Source organism: Sorex fumeus, unplaced genomic scaffold, assembly GCF_029834395.1.
Source record: "Sorex fumeus unplaced genomic scaffold, SorFum_2.1 ptg000087l, whole genome shotgun sequence".
In the NCBI taxonomy this organism is placed as follows: Eukaryota; Metazoa; Chordata; class Mammalia; order Eulipotyphla; family Soricidae; genus Sorex; species Sorex fumeus.
The window spans coordinates 5,889,075-5,911,074 of NW_026606144.1; the positions used below are offsets into that span (position 1 = coordinate 5,889,075).

Here is a 22,000-nt window from a genome sequence, read left to right on the forward strand (position 1 = left end):
AATAGTACAGTGGGTAGGGCGTCTGCCTTGCATGCGTCCGACCCGGGTTCAATCCCTGGTGTTCCCTGGAGTAATTCCTGAGTGCAGAGCCAGGAGGAACTCCTGAGCATTACCGGATGTGACCAAAAAGAAGATTTAAAAAAGTGACAAGAATTATAACTTTTGTCCAATACTGTTAAATTGGTTGGTTTGGGGGCCACACCCGGCTGTGCTCGGGGTAGACTCCTGACTGCACGCAGTGATCACTCCTGGCAGGCTCGGGGAACCCTAGGTGGTGTCGGGGGTCAAAGCCGGGCTGGCTGCGTGCAGAGCGCCCCCCAGACTGTTACACACGAGTGGAATCGTGTGTTCCAACGGGAATGGAAACAGCGCCCATGGTATCTTTCCAAGGAGCTGCCCGCCAGTGACGGGCAGTGTCGAAAGGAAAAGGCGCTTGCAAGAGGCGACCACGGAGAGGACGTGCAGTCCGGACTCGGGGCTGCACCGCCGACTGCGGCGCGCGTCCCCGTCCGCGCGCGCCTCTCGCTCGCCTTTCCCACGGGTAACGAGCGCCGCCTACCGGCCGGCCGCCCCACGGCGCCCAGGCCCCGCCCCCGGGGCGAGTCGCGCACGCGCCGCCGGTTCTTTTCCGCCCTCGCCCGCGGGCTTCTCGCGACAGCCGCCCCGGCGGCCGCCTGGTTCTCGCGATAAAGGCTCATTGTCTCGCGAGAGCGCGTCCGGCTGACGGGCTCTCGGGCGGCCGCGGCCGGCGCAGAGGAGCTGCATGTGTCGCTCCGGTCGGCGGTAGTGGCGGGAGCGGCGGCGGCGGCGGCGGCGGGGGCTGTGTGACCGCCCGGGTAAAGACCCCTCGTGGCTCCCCCCGCTCCCGAGCGGCGAGCAGGGCGCGTGGCCCCGGCTGGGTGCTGCCCGCGAGGGGGCCGGGCCGGGCGTCCGCACGCCCCCGCCCACATGGGCCCCGGGCTGCCCCGCGCGGCCGGGCCCTCGGCGCCGCGGCCCCCCGCGCCCCCCGGCTGCCCCTCTCCCCGCGGGCGCCGCGGCCTCCCCTCCCACGTGTCCCGGCCTCCGTGCATCCCTCGCAGACGCCCGCGTGCCCCCCGCGCGGCGCCCCCCCAGTCACCCCTGCCTTCCCCGGTGCTCCCCGAGGCCTCCCGCCCCCCGCTGCTCTGCAGCCCCGGGAGCGTCGCGTCGCGTCCGCCTGCCCCCGCCTCCTCTCCGCGACAGAGACCTGCCCAGACGCGGGGGCTGCCGGGGGAGGGAGGAGGCGGGGTGGCAGCCCCCCGGGCCGGGCCGCGACGGTGAGCGCCTCTCCCTGCCTGCCTGCAGGTGCGCGCGATGGCGGCTGACATCTCGGAATCCGGCGGGCAGGAGTGCAAAGGCGACCCGAGCCCCGGCCTGGACGGCGAGTACCCGCTCCGCGTCCTTTACTGTGGAGGCAAGTGTGCTGGAAGGCCTGTCCTGGGGGGGCGCGCCGGCCCTGCCCACCCGGCGGCAGCCTCACGGTATTGGAACGCCTTGTGATCCTCCTAGTTCAGTGCTCCTCTTTGCCCTTGGGTGAACTTTCGACCCAAAGGAGGGGCCAGAGAGTGGCGCGGGCACGTGGGTTCACAGGTTTTGCTGTTCCCCCCCCCAAATTCTGCGACTTGCCAGGTGGCCTTGAGAAATTTACAGTTCACTTGGGGGAGAGAGAGAGACTGGCAGCGGGTTCTTACCAGCCCCGTGTTACTGCCAGCCTCGCATGATGCTTCCTGGGAGATGCCAGGTTGTGAGACGTAGAAGAGCCGAGTTGAGGAAGCCAGGAGCAGCGTTGCAGATGGAGGCTTGGTCGTCTCAGTGGAGAAGTGAACAGCTTTGTCTTCCTGTAGTGTCCAGCCAGGGAGCAGGCCAGGACGGCGGGAGAGTTGATGAGGACAGTCTTGGGGAAGGCTTCTTGGTATGGGGTGTGTGTGTGTGTGTGTGTGTGTGTGTGTGTGTGTGTGTCGGGGATGGGAAGATAGCAGGGAGGGCACTTGGCCTTGCACTCAGCTTACTCAGGTTTGAGCCCTGGTGGTCCCCTCACCTCCAGAGCCAAGAGTAGCCCTGGAATCAAGGGTGGTGTTTGTCCTTTGAACACCCTCTGAGACTCTTCCCTCATCAATCAAATGATTGCAATGCCAAAGAAATAGAACAGGGGTGAAGGTGCATACCTTGCATGTGGCCAGCCCCAGTTCAATCCCTAGGCACCACTGGGGTGATCTGGGCAATCCCTGGCATGGCAGGGTCTGAGCAGTGCCGCATCCTTGTTGAACTGCCAGTCCAGTTGGCTGAGAATTGTTGGAAAAGGTTCCCTGAGCATCATTCGGGCCTGCCTTTCTACTATCCCCCCTCCCCCCCCAAAAAAGATACTTTGGTTGGCTTTGGGAAAGCAAGGGTCACACCAAATGGTGCTGGAGGCTGCCCCCAACTCAGTACTCGGGTTGCTCCTGGCAGTGCTCAGGACCATATGGTGCTGGGTGAACCTAGTCCTTCGGCATACAAAGCATATGTTCCTGCCCGGTGAGCTGCTCACCGCCCCAGTCATGCATTTACAGTGCTCCATCCAGTTTTATTAGCGTCTCAGGACTCTGTTGTTCCTTTTATTGGCGAAGGGGGTGGGGGCGGGACACATTCTACTGTGCTCACAGCTCTCTCTTAGCTCTGCTCAGGGATCACTCCTGGTAGGGTCCAGGGTACCTCATATGTGGTGCCAGGGATGGAACCAGGGTCAGCCAAAAGCAAGTGCCCTGCCTGCTGTACGATCGTCTCTGACCCCTTTCAGTAAACCCTTTCCATGTATCTAGCGATTTTTAAAAAATAAGTCAGAAAAGATTATTGTTCTTGGGAACCTTGTTTTGTGACAATATCAAATACTGTTTTAGAAGGAGAGATGAAGTGTCACTGCGTTAAAAAATACATATATATATATATATACACACATATAAGCTCAGGATCAGGAAATGGACTCGTGCAGGACCTGAGCGTTGACTGGTGCATTCCCAGAGCCTCTGAGCACGGCTGGGTGTCTCTTGAGCCCGTCCATTGAACTGCTGGCCATTCCCCCCCTTATCTTTTTTATATACATATATAAGCTCTTTTTTGATTATCCTTTTTCGGTGAGGGACAGGAACACCCAGAAGTACTTAGGGCTGATACCCGGTTCAGTGCTCAGGAATCACTTCTAGGTGGTTGGGGGGACCAAATGGGATGCCGGAGATTGAAACCGGATGACATGTAAGGCCAGAACTTTATCCTCTGTACTCTCTCTCCAGCCCGTGTTGAGTATTTTTGATAGTAGATTGGAATTACATTGCATTAGCTCATGAAGAGAGTAGGTGGGGAAACTTCATAGGATTAAGTTTTGACAGGCTTGTGTGTTTCTGTTCTTGGCCTTTTTGAGTCAGGATGATTTGCATGCTGACTGCAGAACTTATCAGATATGTGACCTCGGACAAATGACGTAATTTTTCTTAGTATTAGAGGTCTTAGTTCTGTAAAATCAGATAATTCTTACATCTTAAGTCATGAGTGGAATAAAGCGCTAATGCAGCAGCTCACACAGGAATATCATTTAATAAACTTGAAGCAGCGTGATTTGTTCATTCTTATTTGTCAGATGGAATTTAAAATGACTGTTCTTGTACTCTTTCTTTTAAACTTAGAATCCATGTTTTTAAAGATATATCATTATTTTAGATTTAACAAAGAAAGTAAGCAGCATGGAATTGGACAGGAAGCTCAGTGGCCTGGAACACTTGCTTTGCGTGTAAGATTCTTTGAGCACCAAGCCAGAGTAGCTTCTGAGCGCTTGCGTGTGGTCCAAAAATGAGAACAAAAGTCAACATTGTGCCAGACAAGAATGGAATACAGAAAGAACTTGAGAGAATAAAGAAAGAACTACTTGAAAGAACTGGGGGGAAAAGTTATGTTTGCCTATATTGTTTTATTTAATCCCTGCAACAACTCATTCTGAAATGTTTGGGTTATGTAAGTGGGGATTCTGAGATAAAAGTTTCTGGGGTTTTGAGTTTTTTCTTTGGTCTGGTTTGGGTTTGTAGGCACACCTGGCGGTGCTCAGGGATCACTCCTAGTGGACTTGGGACCATACGGGATGCCAGGAATCAAGTCTGGGTTGGTTGTGTGCAAAGCAGATGCCCTACCTGCTATACAATTGCTCCAGCCCAAATTAAAGTTTAAGACAAGGGGCTGGAGTGATAATACAGCGGTAGGGCTTTTGCCTTGCATGCAGCCAGCCTGGGTTCGGTTCCCAGCATCCCATATGGTCCCCTGAGGGTGAGTGCAGAGCCAGGAGTAACCCCTGTGCATCACTGGGTGTGACCCAAAAAGCCAAAAAGAAAAAAAAAGACAAGCTTTATTGTAACAACTTCGGGGAACCTTCATGAAGTAGTGACGGATTGAACAGATGATGGAGTGCAGATAAGGTGTTGTAAAATTAGTAATCTGGTTATTGATACAGGATTGGGTTTTTTTGTTTGTTTTGTTTTTTTTCCGGTACCTGGGGGAGGGCACACCTGGCAGTGCTCAGGCTCCCAGGGGTCACTCCTGGCAGGCCTCTAGGGATCATGTGGGGTGCTGGAAATCGAACCTGGTGCATGGCAAGTGCCCTCTCCACTGTACTATCTCTCAGGCCTCCAGGCCAGTGTTTCTTGAGGAAACAGTGAATGGGTTAGATCTTTAGTTGTTGAACCGATTAGAATAGTTGGGGCATAAAGAGCAACATGTCAAAAGTTGTATGGCTAAAGGACCTGTAGCTTATTTGAAGAACTTCAGAAGGGGGGGGCTGTAATAACACAGATAGGAGTGATTGGAAATGGGGCTGGGGGAATTGCAGGAGCAGGCAGGCAGGCCCTCTCTAGAGTGCGTTAAGTAGTTCCATCTTGGTCCTAAAAGCCTAAGAGCTTAGGATGTCTTGGTTGAAAAGATGACTTGCTTTCTGGAGGGTTATTGATTATGCATTATGATAAGTGGGAGGTCAGGAAGCAGTTTTCATTGTTTAGGGAGATACTTAGATTCTGATGAGGTTGGGGATTGGATAAGGCTTAAAAAATGACAGTTGAGGGACTGGAGTGATAACAGCGGATAAGGCATTTTCCTTGCATGTGATCAACTGGGGTTCAATTCCCAGCATGCCATATGGTCCCCTGAGCACCGCCAGGAGTGATTCCTGAATCCAGAGCCAGGAGTAACCCCTGTACAAAGCCAGGTATGACCCCCCCAAAAAAAATGCAAAAAAAAAAAATTACAGTTGATAATGGATTGACTTAAATATTGGAGAAGAAAGTTGGAGATGACTTACTAGATTTCTGGGGATATGGCTCTTTGAGCTTTATGGGCAAGGTTGTGATAGAACATTGAGGTGTTTTTTTGTTTTTTATTTTTGACTGTAGAAAAGAAAGAAGTACGAGAGTATATTCAGGCTAGTAGTGCCTAAGAATATGAAGGAGGTAGGTGAAAATACGGTCTCCACGCACCTATTTTACCTAGATCCGGGGTTCCAATCTGGGAAGGATGCAGAAGATCACTGGCATGTTATGAGAAGGAGCTTTTCTTCCTTTGAGGATGGGGGGCCACAAACATCTGCTCAGCCTCACTCCTGACCGCTCGGGATGGTCCCTGACAGGCTCAGTACAGTATTGGCCAATTGTGAGGCAAGGGTGATGCCCCTGAACTAGCCCTCTGGCCCCGAGAAGGAGCGTTCACGAAATGCCGCTGGAATTTGTAGGAATCACACTACTTTCCTGGACGCAGCCAACCTGTGTTCAATCCCTGGCATCTCATATTTCCCAGTACCATTAGGAGTGAGCCCTGAGCCCTGCTGGGTGTCGCCCACATCAGCGAAAGTAAATATGTTTTTAAAAAATAATAATTTTGATTATATCAAACTCAGGAATTCTGACCAAAAATAACAAGACAAAAGAGCTTCTGAATTGAAGTATAAAAAAGTATTAGTAATTGGACTAAGAGAACTGTTTGTTTAACATTTCTTTATATTTAGGAACTTTATAATCTCGGAGAGCCCGGCAAGCTGCCGAGAGTATTCAATATGCCAAACACAGTAACAACAAAGTCTCCAATGGAGACGTTACTGGGCCCGCTCGAGCAAATCGACGATCAACGGGAGGGCCTTTACCTTTACCTTATAATCTCTTAAGTTAGAGCAATAATGAATGGTGCTTGTTTTGGCTGTCTTCCCAAACAAGCTCTGTAGTAGAATAGTTATTTATCCTCATTCCTGTTTTTGGGGGCTCAGCAGCGTATTTGTGTTTAAGCTCATTTAGGTTGCTGGGGTCTTAGTGTTACTGAGTGACATTCAGAACTGGAGATGGTGTACGGATAAGATGCTTGCCAGTTCCCTACTGCCAGGAGGAGCCAGAGCACTGCCCGTTACGGCCCATTCTCATCCAAATGAAAGAGAACAGTGAAGTTAGTATTTAGTGGGTATAAAGTTTGGGATGATGAGAAATGTTCTGGAGAACGAGGTGATAGTGAATGAGTTAACCATACGCTTAAAAATGGTTAGAACGGTAATTTTATGCTACATATATATTTACCATAATAAACAGTTGTTTGCAAAAAATGTCAGTGTGTGTGTATACACGCACGCACAGATACACAATAGGAATTTACTATAAAGCAAAAGCCTATTTTCTTTTTTTGGTTTGGTTTTGCTTTTTGGCCAACCTGGTGGTGCTTAGGGCTTCCTCCAAGACATGTACCTTAACCCTTGTACTGGCTCCCTGGCTTCTCGTTTTCTACTTGATTTTGGCTGTGGGTGAAGGTGGCTGGGGACCCTTGTGGTGTCCTCGGCCTCCCTCATGCAAAGCTGTTAAGCTGTCTCTCCAGTCCCCAAAACTTAAAAATATGCTACAGTAAACACCTGTATACTAAGATCAAAATTTAAACAATGAACAGGTTGTCTGTGGATGGGAGGGAGGGTGAACATAGTTCAGATTCACAGAGAGGTTTGGAGAATATAATACAAAAAAATTCTTACGTATCTTTCATCCGTATCCCCTCTGGACTTAGCAGTGTTTCTGGGCGATGCTGATTTTGATCGTTTGGTTCGGGTGATGCCTGCCAGGCTTCTCCTCTACAGAGTTGCTGTTTTGCTCTTGCCTTTCACTGGCATCTCATGTGGCCCCTAACCCCCAGGAGTGACCCCTGAACTCAGAGCCAGGTAGAAGCCCTGCGCACCACCAGGTGTGGCCCCCAAACGGAACATACCATAAAAAACTTCCCTTTGTGAGTCAGGAAATTTCCTCATAGGCGCTGCACAGGAGCCTTCAACGCCAGCGCTCCCCCAGTATTGTCAGGAATGACCCAAAAAGAAACAAAAAGTTAAAAAGGGTATCGTTTTGTTTTGGTGCACAGGGCTTGCGTCTGTCTCTGAACTCGGGTATCACTCCGTGGTGAGGCTCTAGGGACCATCTGGGGTGCCGGGGTCGTGCCCAAGTCAGCAGTATGCAAGGCCAGCGCCCACCCACTGCACTGTTGCTTCAGCCCCAAGAACAAATGTCTCATGAAAATACTTAGTGATCTCTGGTTTTACTGATCTGTTGGGGTGCGTTCCTGTGATTGGCGAGTGGTGACCCAACAGATCGGACCCTGCCGTAGGTGCATTTGTAGTTGTTATTCTTTTGCAGGGCGGAGGGAAGGGATTTTGAGCTACACCCAGCAATTCTGGGGGCTGCTCCCAGCTCGGTGCTGAGACCCCTGGGTGCCAGTGGAACCTTTAGTGCCCTCAGGCAAGGCAATGCCTTAGCCCTGGTACAGACCCCGTTAGTTGGTTTTCTGCTTTTAGAAGTAACTTTCTTTTCTGTTTTTATCAGTGTGGTCTCAAATCTTGTTGTACAGTCAGTCATTTTGGGGGGAGGGCAGATATAACGTAGCAGGCCTTAGGGGCTCGGGCTCCTGCAAGTGAAGAGTGTCCTTTGAGCCATCTCTCTGGCCCCATCATTTCTCTTTCACCTCGAAAATATTGGGTGGGGTGGGAGGGGCAGCTGCTGAAGAGCTAGAACAGAGGGTAAGGTGCTGCCCTGGCAGAGGGCCAACCCTGGATTGGTCGCTAATGTTACATAGAGTCCCCCAAGTACCAGGGAATAAGCCCTCAGCCCTGAGTGCTGCCAGGAATGGCCCCAAAACACAAATTTTTTAATTTCTAAAGTTTGATTTTTATCGTTTAGGCCACATCTTTGTACTGGTTTACGGTTTGGTTTTTGTTTTGTTTGGGGGTATTCCTGGTAGTGCTTGGGGGACCGTGTATGGTGCCAGGGATTGAACCCGGGTCAGCTGTGTACCAGGCAAGTGCCCTACCTGCTGTACTCCAACTCCTAAAAAACATTGATACAGAGAAAATTAAAAACGAAGATTTGTGGGACTGGAGCGATAGCACAGCGGGTAGGGCGATTGCACGTGACCGACCCAGGTTAGATTCCCAGTATCCCATATGGTCCCCTGAGCACTGCCCAGAGTAATTTCTGAGTGCATGAGCCAGGAGTAACCCCTGTGCATTGCTGGGTGTGACCTAAAAAGCCAAAAAAAAAAAAAAATTGAAGATTTTTAAGTAAGTTTATGATAAAGTCTTTTCTTTGTGTATATATCTTTACATTTTTTCCCCTTTATTTCCCCAGTTTGTTCATTACCAACAGAGGTAAGTGCTTTTAAAATTGATTTTCTTTTTTAATTTTTTGCATGGGGGAGGTGTTATTAATTTCAGAGCTAGCTTAGGAACTTTATTCTTAATTTTCATATTGTCATTTGCTAGCTCTTCAGGTCTTAATTTTATATAAATTTATGGACTGAAATTGTTTTCTTTGGATTTTGAGGCATGTGTGTACATCTTTTATACTTGGTGATGTATGGTTGGATTTTTACATGGAGCTCATGAATGTTGAGGTTATGAAACAAGAATAACTTTAAAGCCGAAGTGTATACAGAAGTAAAGGGAAAACATAAAACAAACTTTGGAATAAAGTTCTTCTAATAAGCTAGGTTATACTCCGGGCACGTCAGGAAAATGATGAGATCTGGGGCCGGAGTGATAGTGCATTAGGCAGGGCTCTTGCCTGACACGCAGCTGACCTGGGTTTGATCTCAGTATCCCATATGGTCTCCTGTGCACCGCTGGGTGTGATTCTTGAGTGGAGGGCCAGGAGTAACCCTTGAACATCTCTGGGAGTGGCCCAAAACCAAAAGAAAACAAATGAGACCTTGATGAACCCAAAGCAAAATACAGAAACACTTGCTCAGGGGAGAATGGGGGGGGGGGGGGTCGGAGAAACTCTTGTTCATTTGTTTTTAAAAGCCCTCCTTTGATAGGCAATTACTGTAGTGAGGAGCTACCCAGTCCTTACTAGTTGTAGTTCTTTCAGTGGTGTTTTCTGGAGGGGTGGATATTTCAAGTGTATGGAACCATTCATTGTCAGTAATGAGTGAGATCATTCTTAGCAAATAAAGGGGATGGTTTTTAACTGAAGTGTATGATTGTGACTGAACTTGTTTCCTCTCCCCGCCAGTACTGTGAATATATGCCCGATGTTGCTAAATGCAGACAGTGGTTAGAGAAGAACTTCCCAAATGAGTTTGCAAAACTTACCGTAGGTATGAAATTTTTTTTGTCAGAACTTAATGTAGAAATGCATGTAAATCATTATTTTTGAAGATAGAAAAGTCCTTTTGTATGAAAATACAAATACCCAACTGTTATCAACTGTATATTAACTTTAAAATGACTCAATTCTCAGGTTAAAATTCCTCGTGTGGCATGACATGGTTTCAGCTGTCTTACCTCTTCCAGCCAAATAGGTCAAAGTATCAACTTTGTTCTTGTGTAAAGAAGAGTAAATGATTTAGGGCAAATATGGTTTCACTAATTTGCTCAACAAATTATTGTTAAGCTATGCTATGTACTGTACAGTTTTAGATGTTGAGGATAAAGCAATACAAAAAGGTCTGTTCTTAGGCCATTGCTTCTTGAAGGGGTGACGAAATAAATGAATCAGGTAAAGGTAAGGTAAAGGTAAAGGCCCTCCCGTTGATCGTCGATTTTGCTCGAGCGGGCCCAGTAACGTCTCCATTGGAGACTTTGTTGTTACTGTGTCTGGCATATCGAATACTCGGTAGCTTGCCGGGCTCTCCGAGAGGGGCGGAGGAATCGAACTCGCGTCGGCCATGTTGGCCGCGTGTAAGGCGAACGCCCTACCCGCTGTGCTATCGCTCCAGCCCTAAATGAATCAGGTAGTATGCTAAATTAGTGGTAAGCGTAAGCCTAAAACGGGGAGGTCAGGCTGTTGGGGCTAAAAATACAGTATTTGAACATAGAGCCCCCGGAAGTGAGGCGGGAATCATTTGGATGTCTCGGAGAACATTCCAGGTGGATGACATGGCCTGCACAAAGGCCCTGAGGCAGACGCTTACCAGCTGTTTGGGATATAGCTGGAGACTTGCATTTTAGGGCTGGTCGAGGAGGAAGGGCAAGAGATGAAGTCAGACGCAGAGTGATGTGGGGCTCTCTCAGGAGTGTGGTAAGCAAGAGAGAGGGTCTGACTTCCATTTCCACAGCAGCTCTTTGCTCTGTAAAGAAGAGAATGGAGAGGCCGCCCAAACAGCAACTTGGGAATGGATGGGGTTTTCCGTGCTAATGGGCTGTGTCCACTGTAGCAGAGGCTACCTGTGGAGTGGGGGCCGCATCCAGTGCTGGATATGCAACTGACATTGTGTCTGAAGAGTGTGAGGAGTGAGGGGTGAGAGAAACAGATTTGCGGGATTTGGACCCAGATAACTAGGATAATGGAGTGGGAGTAGCCAAGAAAATTGAGGAATTTGCAAACAATGGCTTAACAGATTGGTAAAAATAAAGGGAGAAGTTGGAAGAGCCACCCCTGGACAGGTTGTGGAACAGCCCTCTCGTGCCCAGTGTTCACACTCCACGTGAGGTACAAACTCCAGACTTGGGCGGATCCTTCTTGAGGGGTAGCTTCTCACTCACTGCCAACTGCCTGGATCAGAACCCACAAGCTAGTGTGACAGCCCTCTGCGTGGTCAGCCCTGAACGGGTCTTGCCGTGCTAGGCCGGGAAGCACTTACACACAGATCAGTATATTTCGATCCAAAACACTTTTCGCTCCTTTCAATCCTAAACCTCAGTGAGAAGACTTTGTTTTGTCCGCTTGCATGATACACTTGCAATGACAGATATGGTGTCGCGGTATATTTTGTTGAGAATCATTGCTTCTGTGTTTATAAGTAAAGTATATCATTTACTTTTATAATTAGCATAAAGTGATGGCATTAACTTTTGGATTTTGTTTTTAATATCTAGAAAATTCACCCAAACAAGAAGCTGGAATTAGTGAGGGACAGGGAACGGTAGGGGAAGAAGAAGAGAAAAAAAAACAAAAGAGAGGTGAGATTTAAATTCATCGTTTTATTTATACAAACATACCTTATCACTGTTAATTAAAACAGCCTCCATCATCCTGTAATACCATACGTATGTCGTACCTAAGAATATGATAAAGAATCATAGTCTTAGGATTGTTGGATGCCGTGTGATTTCACCTTTGAGTAGAGTGGACCTAAGAAAGCAAGTTGGGTTTGGGGAGGGGTTTCAAAGTAGGGCCTTGGCTTTAATCCTTGGTACCACGTGGTTCTCGTACTGCTAGAAGCCTTCCAAAAAGAAAGAAAACACATTCTACTTGCCCAGCACGTAGTAAGGTACGTTGCTAAAAAGCAACTGGCTAGCTTATTTTATGACTCAAACTGGGGAGGGTGGATTTGGGGCCACCCGGGTAACTCCTCAGGGCATACTTGTGGCTCATGCGTCTCTCCTGGTGGTCTTGGGGAACCACGTGGGGCGTCATGATTGAACCAAAGTTAGCACCAAATGTACTGCTAGGGTACTCTGCGTGTACCCTGCCCACTAGACCGTCCCCCGCTCCAGAATGCCACCTCTTCCCTGTTGTTACCCCTACCTGGGAGAGCCCTTCCTTCACTGCCTTCCTGCTGCACCTTCACATTTCCTTATTTTGCACAGACCAAAATTAGATGTCATTTCCTCAGGATAACCTTTCTGTTCTGGAAGGTAACGAAGCAAACTGTCTGCCTTCTGCAAAACCTCTGCGGGTACCTTATTCTTGGATTTAGTTTTAAGCATCTATCACACGTTTTAAATGAAACGATTAATACTGAGATATTTCTTAATTAGGTGGAAGGGGTCAAATTAAACAAAAAAAGAAGACTGTACCACAGAAGGTTACAATAGCCAAAATTCCCAGGGCAAAGAAGAAATATGTAACAAGAGTGTGTGGCCTTGCAACCTTTGGTGAGTTCATGTTTAAGTGTGTGTAAAATGTGTGAACTGTTTTCTATCCTACTTACGTGAAAATGTTTTGAAAAGCTGAGATTTTTTGGTTAGGTTTTTGTGGTGCTCAGGGCTCACTCCTGGTGGGCTCAGGGGACCATTTAGGGTCCCAGGGATCTACCCTGGGTCATCCATGTGCAAGGCAAGTTCCTTGCCTGCTGTTCTATCCCGCCATCCCAGTTTTATTTACAAAGGGCTGGGGCTGTGGCCGTACCACTCTGAACACTCCCCATCTCATTTGCTCTTAGAAGCTAAGCAAGGTTGGGCCTAGTTTATACTTGGATGGGAGAAAGAGTTGGGGTATGGGGGTGCAAGAAAGAGTACAGCCCCGGGGTGGCGGGGGTAGTGATGGGAGGGAAACTGGGAACATCGTTGCAGGGAAATGTACCCTGGTGGACGGATGGGTGTTGGAACACTGTAAGTAAAGTAAGTAAGTAAAGGCCCTCCCGTTGATCATCGATTTGCTCGAGCGGGCCCAGTAACGTCTCCACTGGAGACTTTGTTGTTACTGTGTTTGGCATATCGAATAGTCACAGGGAGCTTGCCAGGCTCTGCCGTGCGGGCGAGATACTCTCGGGTGCTTGCCGGGCTCTCCGAGAGGGGCGAAGGTCGGCCATGTTGGCTGCGTGCAAGGCAAATGCCCTGCTGCTGTGCTATCGCCCCAGCCCTGTATGACTAACCAAATTATGAGCAGCTTTGTAAAGCTCTATCACGGTGATTCAGTGATAAAATCTTTTTTAGGAAAAAAAAGAAAAAAATAGTGCAGCCCAGCTTTCACTTGATATGGTTTGATTCCCAGCACCAGTGGTCATCCAGTACTGCTGGGCCAGCCTGAGGATCCCGGCACTGCGGGGTCCAAGAAGCATCACGTTTTCATGCTAAACTGATGACCTAGATGGCTGAGAATTGCTGGAGGAACCCCCGTGATTTCCTCAGCACCACTAGAGAGTCCCCCTCTCCCCCCAAAAGGGATAAGGTCCAGGGGAACATGTGCCTTGCATATGTGAGACCCTGGGTTCCGTACCCAATATCGCAAAAGTAAAAGGGGGGCGTAGAGAGTATAGTGATGACCTTTGCCAAGAAGATCGCTCAGTGGGAGAGCGCTTGCCTTGCCTGTGTGAAACCCAGGGGTCCACCCTGTCACACAGCCACAAAAAATGAATACTGTAAGGCTGGAGCGATGGTCCAGTGGGTAGAGCACTTGCCTTGCATGTGGCTGACCTTGGATTGATCCGCAGCACCACATAAGATCCCCTGAGGTCCTGCCAGGAATAATTCCTGAGTGGGAAAGCAGAAGTGAGTCCTGAGCACTGCCGGTTGTGAGCCCCAAACAAAATGAATAGGGATAAACATTTTAAAATAACTTGCTATACTTTAAGTGTAATGTTTGGAATTACTTGTACTACACTGATTCTGATCTTGCTGTGTGAACTATGTATAGTATAACATGCTATTTTGTGTACTTATGCTTTGGCTTCCAAAATACCAAAATACTGTTACTGGTATAGAATGTCAAAAAGAGCTGGAGAGATGCTACAGCAGGTAGGGCATTTGCCTTACTCATAGCCAATCCAGGTTTGATCCCCAACATCCTGTATGACTACCCAAGCACTGCCAAGAGTGATCCCTGAGTGCAGAGCCAGTATTAAAACCTGAACACTGTGAAGTATGGCCCCAAAAAGCAAAAAGTGAAAAGTAATTGAAATATTAAGATCATTACCTTTCATAGTTTATAATTATTGTTCTGGAAAGAATATTACATTTTTTGTTTTGTGAATTTAAATGCGCATTAAACTTGGAAATGGAAAAAGATCTTGATGTACAGTTCCAACTATAGTCTTGTATTTTTTGTTTTGTTTTGTTTTTAAGAAATTGATCTTAAAGAAGCACAAAGATTTTTTGCTCAGAAATTCTCCTGTGGTGCCTCAGTAACAGGGGAGGATGAAATCATCATTCAGGGAGACTTTACAGATGATATAATTGATGTCATTCAGGAAAAATGGCCAGAGGTAAGACTCACTGGACCCTTGTAGACGTGTGTTTTGAAGTTGCTTTCCTATTATTTGAAGCCCAATTCATGATTTAATTACCTGTATTTTGTAGGTGGATGATGATAGCATTGAAGATCTTGGAGAAGTGAAGAAGTGATTTGGAATATTTGTCTGTATTTTGATCTGAACTGAGAGTTGATATGGCCAAAGGGAGAGAGGCCTTTCAAAATATATATATTTATCCTACAGTGAAACTGTAGGCTACCCTCACCGTTGGCATTTTCACTGTTCTGTACAAGGCTGCTTGTTTTTTTTTATTGCCAAAGTCTAATAAACAGGGGAGACTGTCATGCTTATGCATGAAATAGAATTTAGTCAAATAAAAATTTCTGGTCATTTGGTACTGACTTTTTCCTCTCTTCTTAACTTTTTATTTTTGGAAAAACAAATAGATGTTTTGTGGAAAGGTTTTCTGTTGAAAACAATCATAATTTCATCAAACCATGGCTTTGAAGCTGAGTACTATTTTGAAGACTTGAATTTGGCTTCCTCACCAGTAATCATTGTCCCCTTGCTGCTTTGGTGTGAGTTCAGAGATGCTTGAGCATCTGAGACATATGTGGTTGAATTTGCTTCATTGATTGCAACCACATCCACTCTGTGGATACATTTAACGTACTGTTGGAGTTCTTCAGCTCTTCTGGAGATGATTTGGTATAGTATATTAAAAGCCTTAAAACCTTCTGCACTGTTTGTTTGACTCAGTAAGCCACTGCATTGACGTCCAAAAGAAATCACGGGGAGAATCCGTTTAAAGGGTGTTCATCACAGTGCCACTCATACGGAAACTGCACACGATATAAATGAACAAATGGGAATTGATTGAAGACATGATGGAGCATTACATGTTAGACTATTATGTATATATATTTAAAAATATTTTCCAAGAATTCTTGGAAACATGTTTGGTAACGTTTCCCTGGGGGGGCACACACCAACGGCATTTTATACATTATTGTTTTGAATGGAAAACCATTCAGAGAAGCTCAGTTCTTGACTGGCTATATATTATGTGAGTAGAATTCTGCTAACCAATAAAATAATACACATGTATGCTCAATAGATAGTCTGGGAAAGAGTAATTGGAACAAAATTTTCTCATAAGAAAAACAATGAATGCATTAGGTGACTTTAGATTTTGTTTTTATAAAGGTCTTAAGTGCTACAAGTTGAAAAGATTCACTGTATTTCAAATTGCTATAGATTTTAGAACCCATTGTTTTATCGCCATGCAAATTACAGTCTTGGATGAATGTTCTTTTTGAATAAAATCTTAGGAAAATGTAATTAAAATCTGAATGAAATGAAATCTGCTTTAACTGAATTTTACTAAATAATGTTATCTGGTTAACAAATGGATCCATCAAGACCATTTGGTATGTGTTATGTATGTATTCTGTCAGTGCTGGAAGATGTCTGTGTGCCTGTTAAATACGTGTAAGATTCTTAATGTTCACAGTTCTTGGCAAAGCGATTTCAGTTCATATATAACCAGCAGTGGATGCTACTGCAGGAAAATGCAGGATTAAAATTGTCCTTGTGTATAACGTGTGTGATTTTTTTCTTTGCCCTGAAATTTTAAGTGCAGCATAATGAAAAAGGATGAAATCATTCCTTTTGCTGCTGCGGGTATGGATTTGGAGTGTTATGCTGAGTACAGTTGGGAGAATACACAGAATGCTCTCTCACATTCTCGGGATGTAATAACGCCTTGTAGGGAATAATGAATCCTAAAGGCAACAGAAACTGAGAACTGGTCTTCAGTAGAAAGCTTGCCGTGGGGGCAGGGGTGTGTGGTGAGTGTGTGTGCTGGGCTGGGGGGGAGGGTGTGAAGTGGACACTGGAGAATGTGGTGTGGAATAGTGGCTGTTAGAAATCCTACCATTAACAATATTATAAACCTTGGTGCCTAAATAAAATTTTAAATGCTGGGGCTGAAGTGATTACAGTACTGTAGGAGCTTCGCTTGGCACTTGATCAACCCAGGTTCCATCCCCAGCATCCCATATGGTCCCCCAAGTACTGCCAGGAGTAATTCCTGAGTGCGGAGCTAGGAGTCACCGCTGAGCACCTCCAAAATAACATGCAACGCACTTTAATCTGATTAAAAGTGATAAGGGTGGACTTGAATACCTACATTAATGATTTCACAATCTAGTAATATTTTTACAAGAAAATATTAACCTTCTCCAAATACGTCAGAGATTTGCCGTGATTAAACTGGCAACTTCAAGTAAGAGTTGACAACTACTTGAGCAACAGCTTGGGGCCACTGATTACCTCCTCCCATATAAATCTGTTTTACTTTTAACTCCTCTAAAACTTCATAGACTGCAGTGATTGAGTCAACACATTGGGTATGTTACACATATGATATACTGTGTTCTCTGAATAAAATAAGATATACTTGCTGATAAGTTTATTATCTATTTATGAGGAAAGGTTTCCCTTTATATGAACTCTGGCTTAAACCTGTGACGTTCGGAAGTGAACTCTGGCTCCAAGATACAGTGTTTCAATTGCAAAAGCAAATGTGCTAACAAAGGGAGATGGGTTCAGCCAGGGGTGTGCTCCGAGGTGGAGGGCAGTCCTTGCATATTCGAAGCCTGGGCACAGCCCTGACCCCCAAACTACAAAGCCCTCCTTTTAAAAATTCTGTTTGTGTTTGGGCCACTTTTGGCTGATGGGGTAGTGGGGGGGTCACTGCAAGGTGTCAGACTGAACCAGGCATCCTGGATGCAAAGCTAAGAGATATTTTGCCCTGCTCCCCGAACCCTCCTTTACATAAAAGCCTCAATAAATCAGCTTTTTCCTAACGTCTAATCCGTGGGAGCCCAAGGAGGTGGCTTAGAGGACCAGAGCCCTTAGATGCAGGAGCCACAAAGTATTCCCGGACACCACCAAGGAAAAGAATTCGATCCCTGGGCTTTCTTGACCTTGTTTACAAAGCTGATACACAATTTCAAGACTGCTGTTCCTCCTTTCGGTTGAGGGATAATAGATGGAGCCTGGAGTGAATGTTAATTCCTCAGTTTGGGTTAGACTGAGTGTAAAACGCTGTGTAATTCTTGCACCCTTCATAAAATACTGTGTTTTGTAAAACATTTTCAATTACATTCTAAAACTGGGAAGGTAACTTGCAAGTTTGAGATTTTATTTGCAACTAGTCATAATTCTCAGACTAATAATTGCATAGTCAGCCGCCTTTTCTACTTGGGCAGTGGATATGGATATGTTCTTGTCATTTTAGGGCTTCCTAGGAAAGTTCCACAGTAGTGAAAATCGAGAAGTATGTGATTTACTTCTCAAAGCGCCTCAATTCAAAAATTAACATCTGGTGAGATTTTTTTTTTCTTATTCTACCACTAAGACTTCCTGCCTAATCATCCGGTTACATTCTTGTCCGAATTTAAGTTTTCCAAATCTCAGGCTGTCTTTTGTGAATAACAAGATTTGGCTCGTTCTTCTACAAAAAAAGTATAATCAAAATACTGTCTGGTTAAACGTTATTGAAGATTTTTTAGTCCTTGAAAAGTAAAAGGGACCCGAGGGTGGTGGAAACAAGTTAACAAGTTTGGATTCAAGCCACGTCGTAGAGTATAAAAATTTAGGGGTTTTTTTCCCCCTCCTCCTCTGTGATCCTGGTTTAGACTGCGCCAACGAGTGCGCGGACCGACACGTGTACCCCGTCCGCTTTCCCCGTGGGGCTGGGACAGGTGCGCAACGCGGCCGGAGCAGGTGCGCGAAAGCCGGGGGGCGGGGCCTGCGGGAACGGTCGTTGCGTCATCACTAAGCGCCGACGGTCACTTCTGGGCGCCGCCCCCCAAACCAACCCGTCGGGGCCAAGCCCAAGTCCTGCCGGGAAGAGGCGGGGGCGCGCGGTCGCCGAGATGTCGCGAGAGCGGGGCCGCGGCGGGGGGCGCGCGTCGCCGAGATGTCGCGAGAGCGAAGCCGGGCCCTGGGCGCCGCCGTAGGCCGGGCCGCACCGGCGCGTTGGCGCTGGGCCGGCGGTTTGGCGGGCGTGCTGGTTCCGGGCGGAGGGCGCGGGGCTCCGGGGCTCGGGGCGCGCCCCGCCGCTCCGGGCAGGCGCGCCTATGGTGTTTCTCGGGTGACGCCGCCCACAGCGACTCTCTCCGGGGGCGGAGGAAACACCTATGAACCCTTCGGCGACCTTCCTGGTCGGGCGCCCGGTGAGCGCCGCTGGGGGTCCCGGGGGTCTGGGGGCGGCGGGAGGGCTTGGGGCGACCGAGCCCCCGCCCCAGTCTCTGTGTGTGTGTTTTTTTTTAATTTTGACTCGCTGGATTTGGGTCGGGCACTATGGAAGAGCCCGGGGATGCGTCGCGTTAGGGGGGAGGTGCTATGAGAACTGCATCTTTTGTTGTGTGTTGGGATCGAACCTGGCGGTGCTCAGGGCTTCCTCCTGACTCGGCACTCGGGGAGCACTCAGGGCTGGGGCCCTAAAGGGATGACGGTGATCCAGTCCTGGTCGGCTGCGTGCAAGGCCAGTGCCTTCCCCGCTGGACCATCGCGCCTGCCCCAGGAAATTCAGTTTATAATTGCGGGGGTAAGGTCCAGCAAGAGAATAAAGAGCAAAATTAAATGAAATGCAAAAATGATTTTTTTTTAAGTTTGTCACCAGCGGTTTTCAGAGTAATCCCGCTTTGGGGGCCGGGGTGCCTGGGAAGCAGGCCTGGGGAGTGCAGGCACCCCGTTTGATCCCAAGGACGGTCGGGTCCCCAGAGAATGCCCCTTACCACAGACTTGGTCAAAAAAGCAAAAAAAAACACCAGCAGAGGCTTCCTCCTCTCACCTCTGTAGGCAACAGCCGTTGAGTCAGCTGTTCCTCAGGCAGAGTCCCTGTCCCTGAGTCCCTGGTCCCAGTCCTGTTTTGGGGGGGCGAGTGGTAGCCTGGGACCCATGCAGGGTCAACAACATGCACAGCACTTGCCTGAAGCCCTGGACTGTCCCTCCAGTCCACACCTGTGTCAGGGGTCTGGCAGAAAATGAGACCTTGAGACTTGAACTTGCTTCGGGTGAAGCAAGATCGTTTTTATTGAAACTTGGATGTGAGGGGAGAGAAAAGTATATGTTCAGGAGAGAACACAAGCTTCTCGGGAGTGGAAATAGGCAAGCAAAGACACAGACGAGCGAGGTAGTGTTCCAGGGAGAACATGGCCTTGAGGAGCAAACTCAGCTAATCTCATTTTTAATTTTTGGTTCTTGGCCAACACTTGGCCATCCTCAGGTGTTACTCTTGGCTCTGTGCTCAGAAGTCCCTCGTGGTGGTGCTCTTAGGGACCAAGCTCAACTCGTTTTAAGTGTAGATACTTTTTTTTTGTTTTTTTTTGGGTCACACCTGGCGATGCACAGGGGTTACTCCTGGCTCTGCACAGGAGTTACTCCTGGCGGTGCTCAGGGAACCATATGGGATGCTGGGAATCGAACCCCGGTCGGCCGTGTGTAAGGCAGATGCCCTACCCAATGTGCTATCTCTTCAGCCCTTAAGTGTAGATACTTTTGATACTCCCCGTGACTTATTCCATATGCCAAACACAGTAACAGTAACTCTCATTAACAGTGTGGGAAAAAAAACAGTTGATTGGCCTACATAGAATTGGCAGTGAAAATAAAATTATTTGGAAATCAGCTCTGGCTGATTTATACTGTTGATTTGTCTTTGGTTTTTGTTTGGAGGCCACACTTGCCTGTCCTTACGATATCCTCCTGACCTTGTGCTCAGGTATCATTCCTGCCAGGGCTCAGGAGACTGTATGGGGTGCCAGGCTGCATGCAAGGCCAGCCCCCTCTCTGTACTGTCCTTCTGTGCTGTTCCTCTTGACTGTCACTCTAGCTCCCCTATTGATCAGTTTTGTTGTAAAAACTTTCTAATTTTAGAACATCGGGTCAGAAGTTGAGGTTTCCACTATTGAGAAACAACGAAAAGAGCTGCAGCTGCTCATCGGGGAGTTAAAAGATCGAGACAAAGAGCTCAATGATATGGTTGCAGTGCATCAGAGACAACTGCTTTCCTGGGAGGAGGATCGGCAGAAAGTCTTAACTCTGGAGGAGCGGTGCAGCAAATTAGAAGGTCAGACACGCGCCCTGGCGGCCACGCGCTTCTCTGCTGATGCCGCAGACATGCTACTGGCTGACAGCAGCTTCTTGGCATGTCCCTGCATCCCCCAGTGAGACTAGGCAAACAGGATGTCACGAACACTCGTAGTGTCCAGATGCCTTTAAGAGAAACACGCACAGGGCGGATCCACGTGACTGGGAATGTCTCGGGTAAACCTGAGTGGGCTTTAGAGCATGAATAGGAATCAAAAGTAGGCCGGTGTTCTTGAACTGACTCCGATTTTAAACTTTTGGTATTGAACTTGACTACAAGCATGCAAAGGACCATCTTTTTCAGTTGTGATCATCTCAGCTAAAGTTTCCTTTTGTGCCATGTCGATTCTGTCCTCCCTCAAGGGCTGCGTGTGCTGTGCGTGTTCCATCGCTTCTGCACTAACTGTGTTGGGGGAATCATTACACACACTGTACACTGTACACTGTCCTCCCGTGGTTCATCGATTTGCTCAAGCGGGCCCAGTAACGTCTCCATTTTGAGACTTGTTGTTACTGTGTTTGGCATATTGAATACATCACAGGTAGCTTGCCAGGCTTTGCCATGCGGGCGAGATACTCTCGGTAGCTTGCCGGGCTCTCCGAAAGGGGCTGAGGAATTGAACCCGGCTCGGCCGAGCTGGCTGCGCAAGGCAAATGCCCTACTGCTGTGCTATTGCTCTAGCCCAGGGGAATAATTAAATCTGTGTAATAAAATGGAGTCACCTGGACGGAGAGTGGCTCAGCAGGCCAAGTGCATGCTTCTTGTGTAGGAAACCTGGGCTCAGTCCCCTGAACCACACAGTTTCCCAAACACTGCTAGGAGTGACCCCCAAGTATAGACCAGGGACTCGCCTGAGTGCCACTGGCGCACCCCAAACACAAATATAACCACATGGCACCTTCCATTTTACTTGTATTCCACAAAGGTGATGGAGAGCGGACAGTTCTAAATACGTAGTTTTTGGTGTGTGTGTGTGTGTGTGTGTGTGTGTGTGTGTGTGTGTGTGTGTGTGTGTGTTGATGACCACCTGGTTTTACTCTGACCATACCCATACATGTATGTACATATAAATGTGATACTTAAAACTGGGAGGCCGCTGAAGGGGTGGAGTTTGTGTTCTGCATGCAGGCATCCTGAATTCAGTCCTTGGCACCACCTGGTTCCCAAGTTGCACCAGAAGTGACCCCTGAGCACAAAATCTGGAGTAACCCCAAGCACCCCCAGCTGTGGCCAAAAAGGGAAACCAAATGATAGGTCCAGAGAGATACTACAGTGGTAGGGGACATGCCTTACAGGCAGCCATTCTGGGCTTGATCCCCAGCACCACATTTGGTCCTCCAAGCACTGCTATGCTTGATCTTGAGCACAGGTATGCCCAACCTCTCCTCGCTTAGAAAAATCACGATCACGATCATCCTGTAGTTCGTCGATTGCCTCAAGCAGGCA

At 47.8% G+C, this 22,000-nt stretch overlaps 2 protein-coding genes across 2 annotated transcripts in view; both read left to right on the top strand.

Moving 5' to 3' along the window:
* The first annotated feature begins 656 nt into the window (after window positions 1–656).
* Window positions 657–15,542, top strand: DENR (density regulated re-initiation and release factor). The gene is made up of 8 exons (XM_056131419.1): window positions 657–836; window positions 1,324–1,432; window positions 8,664–8,683; window positions 9,549–9,633; window positions 11,354–11,437; window positions 12,239–12,355; window positions 14,264–14,403; window positions 14,498–15,542. The coding sequence occupies exons 2-8, from the start codon at window positions 1,333–1,335 to the stop codon at window positions 14,540–14,542; spliced, it is 591 nt and encodes a 196-aa protein (XP_055987394.1). The 5' UTR covers window positions 657–836; window positions 1,324–1,332; the 3' UTR covers window positions 14,543–15,542.
* A 2,859-nt stretch (window positions 15,543–18,401) lies between these two features.
* Window positions 18,402–22,000, top strand: part of CCDC62 (coiled-coil domain containing 62) — a 30,814-nt gene continuing 27,215 nt past the window's right edge. The window contains exons 1-2 of the mRNA XM_056131412.1: window positions 18,402–18,635; window positions 20,341–20,533. Coding sequence (XP_055987387.1) covers window positions 18,600–18,635; window positions 20,341–20,533 — 229 coding nt within the window. The 5' untranslated portion in view covers window positions 18,402–18,599. The remainder of the gene's footprint in view (window positions 18,636–20,340; window positions 20,534–22,000) is intronic.